The 12039-nt window shown below is 43.6% G+C and overlaps 1 protein-coding gene and 1 long non-coding RNA gene across 26 annotated transcripts in view; one reads left to right on the forward strand and one right to left on the reverse strand.

The window, feature by feature from the left end:
* The first annotated feature begins 1885 nt into the window (after positions 1–1885).
* LOC112911951 (uncharacterized) lies at positions 1886–8154 on the forward strand. The gene is made up of 2 exons (XR_011998106.1): positions 1886–2094; positions 7808–8154. It is a non-coding gene; the product is annotated as an uncharacterized lncRNA (long non-coding RNA).
* HUWE1 (HECT, UBA and WWE domain containing E3 ubiquitin protein ligase 1) overlaps positions 8110–12039 on the reverse strand; it is a 168606-nt gene continuing 164676 nt past the window's right edge. For all 25 annotated transcript variants that reach the window (XM_072743430.1, XM_072743424.1, XM_025988650.2 and 22 more), the window contains 6 exons: positions 11177–11464; positions 10958–11063; positions 10239–10356; positions 9793–9974; positions 9334–9524; positions 8110–8743 (listed from right to left, as the gene is read on the reverse strand). In XM_072743430.1, the coding sequence (XP_072599531.1) occupies positions 8641–8743; positions 9334–9524; positions 9793–9974; positions 10239–10356; positions 10958–11063; positions 11177–11464 (988 nt within the window). In that variant the 3' untranslated portion in view covers positions 8110–8640. The remainder of the gene's footprint in view (positions 8744–9333; positions 9525–9792; positions 9975–10238; positions 10357–10957; positions 11064–11176; positions 11465–12039) is intronic.

Below are 12039 nucleotides of genomic sequence, written 5' to 3' on the forward strand. Positions count from 1 at the left end.
AGTTGAAATAAGTCAATTGGAGAAAGACAATTATCATATGGTTTCATTCATATGTGGAATATAAGAAACAGCGCAGAGGATCATAAGAGAAAGGAAGGAAAACTGAATGGGAAGAAATCAGAGAGGGAGACAAACTGTGAGAGACTCTTAACTGCAAAACAAATTAAGGGTTGCTGAAGGGGAGGTAGGTTGGGGATGGGGTAACTGGGTGACAAGCATTAAGGAGGGCATGTGTATGATGTGATGAGCACTGGGTGTTATATGCAAGTGATAAATTATTGAACACTACAACTGAAACTAATAATGTACTATATATTGGCTAACTGAATTTAAGGAAAAAAATAAATGATCTTTGATCCTTTCCTGTAATACATTTGTGCCCATGCAAACCTGTACATCATTAAGTATATCTGTAGTGTTAAAAGTAGTCAGTGTGGTCAGATCCTGAAGGTGGCAGTTGATTGAAGGCAGAGGCTTATGGCCAGTTTGTTTTTTTCATAACTGCATATGCAGTGTCTAGTGCAGGGCCTGGTATCTAGGAGGTGCCAAATTAATATTTCTTGAACTGATGAAACCCATGAGAGTTATGCCTAGGTGGTCACCACAGGTGACCACTCCTGCTGATACAGCCATATGTTAATATGAGCTGATGTTTACCCAGTGCTTTCTATGGGCCAGGCACTGTGCTGAGCACCAGATAAGTATTGCTTCATTTTATGCTCCACCAAATAGAGATGATTAGGATTTCTGTTTTGCAGATGAGGAAACTGAGGAACAGGGAGGTTTAGTAATTTGTTCAAGGTTATCTGGCCACTAAGTGTCAGAATTTGCACCCAGGCCAGTTTGTCTAATTCGAGACCCTATAAGCCTGACTAATATGCAAGAGTCATACACAAGCCCAGAGAGACCCAGGGATACATAGAGACAATTTTTGGCCATAAGAAAGCTAGTTTCAAAGTCAGAGGCAATCCCATGTAGACATGTGCTCACAGAGTTTTCACATGCACACACAGAAGCACAAACTCACTGATGGCTACTCTTCGATCATCAAATATGGATATTCACTCTGTTAAAAACAAAACCACTGGCCCCAAATGGAGTCATTTATGCTAGGCCAAGTCACCAAACTGGGGCTTAATACCTAACCTTGTTGTAGTTTCAACGTCCCCCACATGTGTAGTCTTAACCAGCCAGTCAGAAATTTTCTGGCCAGAAAAGATGATCTGTCACATATTGGCCCTCTCTATCTCCAAAGGAAAAGGAGGTCATCCACCTAATAAGACTCCTTTTCCCACAAAGGAATTCACCTCACTCCCAATAATCCCTTTTTGTATTTATGACTCCCCTGTCCTGCCTTTAAAAACCTTTCCATCTCTGTAGCCCTTTGGACTCCCCTCTATTTGCTAGATGGGATGCTGCCCGGATTCATGAATGGATTAATAAGGCCAATTCGTTCTATTAAAATTTACTCGGTTGAATTTTTGTTATTTAACAACACAATCATCCTAACTCAAGGCACCGGATCCGGATCCGGGCCCCAGCGGTCACACAGTCACACACCCTTCAGAAGGAGCCTTCAGAAGGCTAGCTCCCACAAGCCCATTCGGTTATGCACAAGCAGCAATGCACACAGTCATAGATCACTTGCAGTTAAACCACACACAATCTCCCCAACACAGTAACAATGCCTCCTCTTCTAAACTGTCCAGTGACACAAACCCAGAGTCACACCCACCGATTTTCCAGGCAAGGGGCGGGGGGAGGGGGGGGGGGCTGTTCCAAGATGGGGTCTCAGACTGAGCGGCTTCTGGCAGGCCCCGGGGTTACCCGGAAGAGCAAGCCAGGGCTCCACGTACCGCTCCGCCATTGGCTGGAGGCCCAGCTCTGGGGCGGGGTTTGCCGCCCCCGCCTTCTCGGTGAGAGGCGGAGGAACAGCTAGTCTGGCTAGGGCGGGGGCGGTAACCAATTTGGGGACTGGACCAACTGTCCTGGTTTGCCGGGGAGGTGCTATTTTCAGTACTGAAACCCGGGAAGCCCCAGGCAAGTCGAGAGGAGTTGGGGCGAGGCTTCCCTGAAGTGGGCATGCAGGTACAGGTGGGACGCCTCTCCTTCCTTCCTAAGGATTGCGTCTGGGAGGGGAGGGAAGCAGGGCGTGCCCCCTAGAACTAGGCTCTTTATTTTCGGTTGTAGAAATACTTGACCACGGTGAAAAACCGATGAAGAATTCTTCATCATCATCATCATCATCATCATCATCATCATCCAGAAGGGGCTCTAGTTCACCTTAGGTCCTCAGTCCCCCTTTCCCTCTAACAATGCTTTGTTTCATCCAAGCCTACAATAAGCCTATTAAGGACTCTTTACAGAGTCCTCATCCCGGGTAACTTGTGTCCTGCTTGAAAGAGGGCCTCAGCAGCCTCCTCAGGCTTCCTCAGCCTCCACGCTGACCCCTCCCACCTACTCCTCACTTGGAGTAGAGAGGTCTGCATCACATCTCTTCTGTGCAATCCCCTTTGATGGTTCCTGCCTTACTCAGAGTGAAAGTCTGGGATCTCACTCCTGTCTGTCTGATCACAACACCTCGGACACTTCCATCACTGGTTGTCCTTCTGGATGCCATGAGAATTCCCACTTTGGAGCTTTTATACTAGCTGTTCCCTCTGCCTGGAAAACTGTTCCTTAAGCTCCTCCAATGGCTTCTTCCATGCAGGTCTTCTAAGCTTAAATACCATCTCTTCAGAGAGGCCGTTCTCTGACCACTGCAGTTAAAATAGCCTCCCCCCCCTCAACTGTCTCTCTTTTTATGTGTATTTCTCTTTGGAAAAGAAGATACGTTACTCACTCCCTGACATATTTATTGTCTGCCTTCCCCCATTAGAATGTCAGCTTCATGGTGGCAGGAATTTATGTCTGATGTTTTCACTGCTGCATCCTTAGCCTGATACACAGTACATGCTCAGTAAATGTTTGTTCAGTGAACAAAGCAGGAGGATATAAGTGTAATAAGGAGTGGTGGAGACTGTGGTTACCTGGAAAAGATATGTCCACCCACCCCAAACCATTCACATCAACACAGCCCCCACACACCCTCACACATATATACCAGGTTGTTGTCTGCAAGCCAGAGAGTTTGGGCTGCCAGTTTCCATCTGAACTTATAAATTTTAAAAAGCAAGAACAAGAGTATAGGATACAGGATAGTATGTATCCTATACTGTGGCACCTTATTGTGTATATTTTGAGGTTCTTTATGCTCTCAGTGCCCCTGCAGCTAAAGGTCAGGAGCATAAACCTGCCCTGAGTCAAGACAGGTGACAGTGAAGGGGAACACATAGCATGGGGGACTGTGGGGTATTGCAGTAAGAGAAAATATGTATCATAGGATTTGGGCTTGTTAGATGATTTGGGGACAATTCAAAGAAGCGAAGTTTTGCTCTAGATTGAATACTATCCAGAAGGGGGGGGTAATTTTATGATTGGGTATCTAATACATCTTCTCCATAGAGGGGACAGATTAGAAAGAGGCTAAAGCTATTTATTTTATTTTTTTTAAAATTTTATTTTATTTATTTATGATAGGCACACAGTGAGAGAGAGAGAGAGGCAGAGACACAGGCAGAGGGAGAAGCAGGCTCCATGCACCGGGAGCCCAACGTGGGATTCCATCCCGGGTCTCCAGGATCGCGCCCTGGGCCAAAGGCAGGCGCCAAACCGCTGCGCCACCCAGGGATCCCAAGCTATTTAAAAAAAAAAGAAAAAAAAGAAAAAAAGCAGCCACTTATCAATCAGGATAGGGGAATGTTCAGTTAATTTTTGTGGGTGGTTTAGACAATGTCTCTAATGTTTTTGTCTGTGTTCAGACATGATTTCAAAGTGGTCTCAATTTTGTCTTAATCTATCACGGTTATAGAATGGCCTTCCCTGATGTTACTATTCTGTGAAGTTGTTTATGTTCAACAGAAGAACACCAAAGCCTGTGAATTCCAATTCCAGGCCAGCTCCCAGAAGTCAGGGGCTGCTTTTCTCTTTCTCAGTAGACATCAGAAAGGTGGTACTAATTTCTCAGCACTATATAACAGTGCCTGTTTCTTCACATTGTATCCCACCTGTGTTCACACACATACACTTTAAGTTTTTAATTCCAGAGAATTAAGCCGTGTTATATTAGTTAACCGTGTTATATTAGTTTCAGGTGTACGATACAGTGATTAAAAAATTCCACACATCACCTGGTGCTCATCATAACAAGTGCACTCCTAAATCCCCATCATCTGTTTAACGCCCCCCCCCCGCCCCGCCCCCACCCACCTTCCCTTTGGTAACCATCATATATTTCAATTTGGTAAGTGGTTTCCGCTGGGCTTTTAATGGATCTTTGATTACTACAGAGGTAATAATTATCACAGAGGTAAGCATTTTTATATGCTTATTGCTCATTTATATTTCTTCTTTTGTGAATCGCCTTTTCTTTTTTTTTTTTTTTAAATTTATTTATGATAGTCACAGAGAGAGAGAGAGAGAGGCAGAGACACAGGCAGAGGGAGAAGCAGGCTCCATGCACCGGGAGCCTGATGTGGGATTCGATCCCGGGTCTCCAGGATCGCGCCCCGGGCCAAAGGCAGGCGCCAAACCGCTGCGCCACCCAGGGATCCCATGAATCGCCTTTTCATATCCTTGCATGGTTTTCTTTCTTTTTTTCTCTTGCATGGTTTTCTGTTGGGGAATTTGTTTCTTAGTGATTTGTAAGCTTATATATATACACACACACAAAGAATGGGTTAATACTTTATATATTTTAACTTACAAATCTGTAAGAATGGGTTAAATCCTTTATATATTGAGGGGAATTCTGTTTAGCAGTAACCCATTGCCTGTTAGAGATACTTTTTACCCTAGATTGTCATTGTTTTTTAATTCTGTTCCTGGTGTTGCCAAATTTTAGTAGCCAAATATATCATTACATTTTCTGTTATGATGTCTTTGTAGATTTTAGCCTTAGATTTTCCATATCCCAGATCAGCCACTGTTTGCCCATTTTTTCATTTTGTGCTCTGAAGTCACTTCATAGTTTTCACTCTTGAATCTTCCATTTGGAATTTATTTAGTGTGAAGTGCAGGGCAAAATTTGTATTTTTTACCCTCCCAATACTTAGGCAATTTTCCTAACCTTAACATTGAAAAAGCCATTCCTTCCACAACTGGCTGTTGGCGCTTCATTTTTTTACAGACCACAGCACGCTGAATATTCATGGCTGAGGCCATTCTGTCAGGTCTGCCTTTTAAATCCCATTAAGAAAAGATTTTATTTATTTATTCATGAGAGAGAGAGAGAGAGAGAGAGAGGCAGAGACACAGGCAGAGGGAGAAGCAGGCTCCATGCAGGGAGGCTGACATGGGACTCAATCCCAAGACTGCGGGATCACACCCTGGGCTGAAGGCGGCGCTAAACTGCTGAGCCACCCGGGCTGCCCTTAACTCCCATTTTGTTTAGCACGTTTGTCCCCTAGTCTCAAAGCTAGCTATACTTGCATTTTTATGCAAATGGCAGTCTCTTCATTTATTTTTTATGCTTCTCATGAGTTTTGGCATTTTCTTTCAGGAGTCCTAAACACTCCTTAAGGTTATTCTTAGGTATTTTGTTATTGTTGTGAAGATAATCTATTGCCTGTTATGTTCTGTAACTGGTTATTGCTTGTAGTTGAGAACATGTTCAATCTTGCTACCCTGCCTGTTCAGTCTGTGTACCCACTGACCCCCATACTTTCCTAACACCTGCCTCCTTCTCTTCATACAGAGCCTTTCTCAGTAGTCAGTATATGGTAAGTGCTCAATGGAATTTTATTATGGGTAATAATTGTTTCCCCAGCCAAGACAGATACACATCCAAAATATAGAACCATACATTCCAGTTTATCTGGTTTGCACCTGTGGCCCAGAATAATTATCAATAACACTCTTTTTAAGTTTTTCCAACTTTGGATGATAAATTACATGGCCACCTTAATTAAAAGAGGACTATTTTAATAAGGAGATAACCCACAGTAATCATAACGCAGACACATCAGTGGGGGGAATTATGTGGGGGCAAAGAGACATGTTTAATCATGTCATGCAAGCAGCCTTCATGTAGAATTAGGCCTGTTACTGACTCCCCTGCTACCTACCTCAAATTCATTGTGAAATTTGATAAATTGCCTATCTCAAAAGTTTATTCTGAAAAATTTCAAGTGTTCTAATCATAGTATATACCATTAGAAGGAACACCCATGTTTCTAGCACCACCCAAAGAAATAAAACATCACCAAAATAATTGAAGCTGTGTGATTTCCTCTTCCAAACTGCATCTCCTGGTCTCCCACAGCTATCCTGAACATTGTGCAGTACTTTGTTATACTCCTGCATGGATTTTCACTCTTCATACATATGTAATTTTTCATGCTCTTGGTACATATGCTATGTAGTATTGTTTTGTGACTAAATTTTTTTTTATTTTTTAAAATATTTTATTTATTCTTGAGAGACATAGAGAGCGGCAGAGACATAGGCAGAGAGAGAAGCAAGCTCCATGCAAGCCCAATGTGGGACTCTGGGATCACGCCCTGAGCCAAAGGCAGGCACTCCACCACTGAGCCACCCAGGTGTCCCATTGTGATTATATTTTAAATAGGTCTCATACTTTTATCATTGAGATTATGTAGGTTGATATGTACAATGGTTACATTTTTACTGCTACACAGGATTCCATTGTATGAATTATTTACATTTGTTGGACAATGTCTACTACATGAGTGAATATTTTGTTAATCATAGCCAGTCCTCTTGCTGCACTGTTTGAAGTTTCAGTAACTTGGTTCTCTTTGGTTAAGCAATTTCTCAACAGTTATACCTTATTTTCTGCTTTATTGAAATGGTTAGAACTGGCATTTACAGTATTAAATTGGCCACCTTATGCTTCTGGTGTGATGTGGGTTATTGGCCTGGGGCAACCTTATCAAGTAATAATTATGGTTAGCAAATGCCTTGCATCAATTGACAGGACTTTTGACATTGAGGTGATGAATAGTACACCATACACACATGCCAAAGGCAAGTCATCCTTGGGCATGTTAGACTTTTGTATGCCACTGAATTAGGGTTTTATTTTCTTCAGCATTATTCCGTCTGTACTCCCTGCTTCCACAACTCCCAAACCCTATACCAAATTCAAAAGTTAGTTTTTAGTTTTTCAAGAAATCAGTTCTTAAGCTTATTTATCAATTCTAACGTATTTCTGCTTATCTTCAATCTGCTGGATTCCCAGCATCTCAGGCCACTATTCTTTGGCCAAGCTGTGCCATCAGTGGGAGACTCCTACTGTCTTGACCTAGATTACTAATCTTCCCTCCTTAATCTTAACTTCCAGCCAGGATTCAACTCATGAGTGCTTGACAATGGAAAGCCTTCCCTGATCTTCCAGGCTAGGTCAAATACTTCTGCTCCAGGAACCTAGGGACCTCTCCCTACATCTGTCACAGAACTACTCAGTCTCCTTCCCTTTTGACTAGAAGCTCAAAAGCAGGGACAGGGTCAGTTCATCTGTCTTTTCAGTTGTCCGCAAGATGAGGTACAGGCCAAGAGTGAATATTTTTTAAAAAAGGGAGAAAAGATCTAGCAGCCATTTGCATCAGGACCGGGGTGTGTGTGTGTGTGTGTGTGTCAGGTTAAGCAGAAAATCTGAGAGCCTCAGAGAATGAGGAAAAACCACACAAAGCAAGCTTCACTTGGGGTTATTTTTCTAACTAAACCTTTATTGTTTTTTCTTTGAAAGCTGGAACCATCAAAGTCCTTGGATCAGCTTTAACTGCTGGATGGAGTAAAAACCATGAGACTACTGGATGATCTGTGAACAGATTGGCAGACAATGAAACAAAAAACCAAAACGGATGGGAAGACTGTTCTGGAGAGCTAGTCAAATTACTTGCTGCTTACTGAAATTCGTTTCAAGAAGGAAGATACACCAGTGGTGATGGCAGAGATGTTTTCTGGAGAGTCCATTTGCATCTTTTCTCCAGATGTCTAGCATGTGTTCAAGAGCTGTTTAAAGTTTGAAAAAAACTCCATTGTGAAAAGTGAGTTATGAAGAGTGCTCTTTATTTGAAACCTCCACAACACAGACGCCAATCTTGTCTCGCATTGAATCATTAGCTGTGCACATCAACACATTCCAAGCACAAATTAAGAAATGCAAACAGAACAAAAAAATATATATATATATAATTTTTCCCCTATCCAAAGGTTTCAAGTCTCAATGCAGCAAATCCTTCTGAACACAGAATCTGAGGAGCACACTGTTCAAATAGTTGGGACAAACAGGTCCCTGCAAAGGCTAATGCCTTTTTAACACATGGGCTGGGGATCATGGACGGCATGGAACAGGGAGGAGGAGGAGGAGGTGAGGAAAAAGGAGAGGAAGAGAGAATGAGCGGGTGGGGGACTTGGGTATGCACTGGGGGAAGATGGGGAAGCTGGGACACACACATGGTGAGTTGGTGGATTTCATTTATTGGTTTTTGACATTTTCTTTCTGGTTCTTTTTTTATTTCCCCCCATTCCCAGGTCCAACAATGGTAGAAAAACCCCACAGTGGTGGGTGGGGCCTTATTAGGCAAGCCCAAAGCCTTCAGAGCACTCCTGGATGGCCAATAGTAACATGTGGCGGAGCTTTTCAAAGCTCTCATAGGCAGGTAGGTCCAGCTGATTAAAACTAGAGAAAGAAGAAAGACCAATTTGTGACAAACTCACCAAATCCCTGTGTTCCCATAGTGCCCACTGACCTCTCCTCCCTGAGGAAACCCACTCCTCTCTTGCAGACTTGAAATCTTGTCCTAGCCTGGTCTGCCTTGCCCTAATTTGGCCCGAATACTGGCTATCAGGTTCCTAAAATATAAATCTGACCTTGTCACTCCTTAAACACCACAGTCTCACCTATGGGCTAATATGTAAGTTCCAAGGAGGCATTTGGGGTCACTGGTGATCCAACCTCTGCTGATCCAACCTTTTCAAGGCTTCTGTTTCCTGCAACTCCTTGCTCTGAGAGCCCCGGACGGAATACACTGCACTCTCACGGAACATGGCAGTGTTCACCTGCAATATCTCCCCAGCCCCACTGTGAATCTGAGCCAGCTTCTCATCTCAAACATCCCCTTTTCCACAAAACCACCAACTTGTGAGCTACTCTAGGTCTAGCATAGCTGGGGCCAGATTTGGGTTCCTGCCCTTGGTTAGGCACCCAGGAGCAGCAAATATGCAAGCTAAGTCTGAATGCTAAAAAGAAGAACAAACCCTTCCTCTTACCATGTGTGAGCTGAAGGCAGGCGATCTGTGGACCTGTCATCCCGATGGATCTGAAACTTCTGAATGCCATTCATGCCTTCAAGGGCAGCAAAGCCTTGTAAGGGCACCTTGGAAGTACCCGTGACAAATTGGAGGAACTTGGCACGGTCAGCTTGGTCGAAAGAACGCAATGCTCTCCAGAACCACTGAATCTGCGGGAAAGGACACAAGAAGCCAGGGTGAGGTAGAGAGCTCTTGGAAGGAGGGGGGATGGAATCTGGAATCTTAGGCTGTCCATTCTGTGAAATGGGCTTTAGTTCTTCCATTTCATAAGATCAGCAAGAACATTCCTTGATGAAGAGGTAGGTATAAATAAGTTGTCACCGACATCCCCTTGTCTCCTAAGAGTACAGGTTTATGTGGTGTCATACCAAGTGGCACTGCTTAGGGATATGGGGAAGGATGCCAGCAGCAGCTCACCTGAATAGAGTTGGACTGGTACTTGTGGTATTCAGTGTTGGATTTCAAATCATCAATGTCGATTGTGGGCAGTCCTGATATGAGCAGCTCTAACTCCTGCTCAGTGAAGATAGAAATGAGGCGCTTTGGAATGATCTCATAGAAGCCTTCTAAGAAAGCTGCCAGCTGTTTACGGATGGCTCCTGGGGAGAAAAATCAACAAGACATGTGGTGTCTAAACTTCTAAACTCACACAACTGTTAGAGGTCAGAAATTCTCAATCTGGCTCCTGCTGCAACTAGGATGCTGAATGGTCTGCCTGACTCACCTAACACCCTTGAATTAGGGTGGATAAAGGGAAATAATTTTTTGGTCAGGTATTTGGAGGAAAAAAACCAGTATCTGTGAAATGAGTGAGGCCTGATTGCTTCCCATATGAACATATGTCTAAGGGACATTTCCCCTACCTGTCATCCTCATCTGGCACACCAGGTGTACATATTCCTTCTTATTCTCTTCAGTTACCAAGATGTTGGCCCCATTGGGTTTGAGGTCACGAACTTCACAGACTCCAAACTCCTGGACCTAGAACACCCAAAACACCAATTACTTGTCAGGGTTGGTCTAGGATGGGATTTATATGGATACCTGGGAATACTTAAACTCTTTGCCATGTCCTGGGCAGAAAGATGAAACCAGTTAATAAAAATGTGTTTTGCATGAGCACGCAACTTCATAACAGGGAAAAGCCAAGGGTTTGGCCCCAAAACACGAAGGCTACAAGTAAGGAAATTGTCAATGGTAAAAGGGAAAAAGGCATGGTTCACATGTTAACATGACATAGCACAATCTATATGGAAAACAATTTGGAGGAGGGATAAGCTTAAGAAGTTTTTTCATTTATATTTACCTGTACAATATCTCTATACTGGAGTAATTTTTTTTTAAATGAAGAGAGAACTAGGAAAGAGCCCAGACTGTTTTACAAATCCTGTTTTTTCTGTTTGTGATGTCTTGTACAAATACCCACTGCTCACTGCTGGATGGGGGAATGGGGCATGAGACTTTAAGAAGTTGAGATGCTTCCTTAGAAGCATGAGATTATCCAGTGCCAGTTCAAGGGTGGTCCCATAATGGGTTTTCTGGACTAGCTAGGATGTGCTGCAGTCAAAATTTCCTGACCTACCTCAGTGCTGAAGGTGAGGTCATAACCTAGTGTGGAGACATCATTTTCCAGCAGATAAACCAGGCCCTGGTAGAAGTGGTAATCTTCACTCTCCATATCTGTATATCTAGAAAAACACAATTAGGGTCATGGGTTAGGGTGGAGGAGAGGAAGTATGGGGGTAGGACATAAGAAAAGGACCTGTCAAGTGAGAATGTGGATTCTGTGCCACATCCTCACCTGACAGACTTGCCCAAGATGTGTTTGTAGAAGGACCGAGTAAAATAGCACTCCAGGAGACGGTTGTCATATACAGCTTTGGCCACAATGCGTCCAACAAACTTGAAGTAGCTGAGGTGATTGGGGTTGCAGTGGGAAGATGGGTTGATGGTGTAGGTGACCCGATCACCGGGTGAGGTACGGAACAAGGCATACATAGGGTTAAACATCTCCCGAGAGATGATCATATACCACTCCCGCAGGAGCCCTCCAGCATCCTGCCCTTCTTCTCCTTCAAACACTATATACCTGCGTAAGAGACCAGAAACAGATGTGCAGAAAGCCCAGGACAAATCCATTCATTTATGTAGTATGACCCAAGTGAGTGAGTGATTGAGTGAAGCAGTGGCTGGGGAATGCAGGATCAGAGAACAGAGGTGAATGCAGAGTGCCAGGAAAGCCCAGAGGAAGGGTGAGGATCTGGGACAAAAAAAGCATCAATAGAAAAGATGTCTTGAATTATCAGTAAAGGTCACCAATATTCCAGTAAATACCAATAGGAAAGGTATAGAGGCTTAAATGAAGCCTCTTCGGGAAAGCAGGGAGAGGAGTCATTAAGTGGTGTCAGAGGGGACTGAACTCAGGCTGATGTCTGTAAGGATCTGGTGGTGGAGGAGCAGGGCCCAGTCTGTCTCAGAAGCCTGACTTCCTGTGATAACATGGATGGTGAGCCCATGTCATGAGGGAGAGGAGGAATCAAGTTCCTGATTTCAGGAGCATCAAACTACTCCAACAGGTCTATCATTTCACTGGCTATGACACTTAGTATTACAAACTGCTGGTCTCTTCTAGGTGACTTCAGAATTACCAGCGAGTGATTACCA

Source organism: Vulpes vulpes, chromosome X (genome assembly GCF_048418805.1).
Source record: "Vulpes vulpes isolate BD-2025 chromosome X, VulVul3, whole genome shotgun sequence".
In the NCBI taxonomy this organism is placed as follows: Eukaryota; Metazoa; Chordata; class Mammalia; order Carnivora; family Canidae; genus Vulpes; species Vulpes vulpes.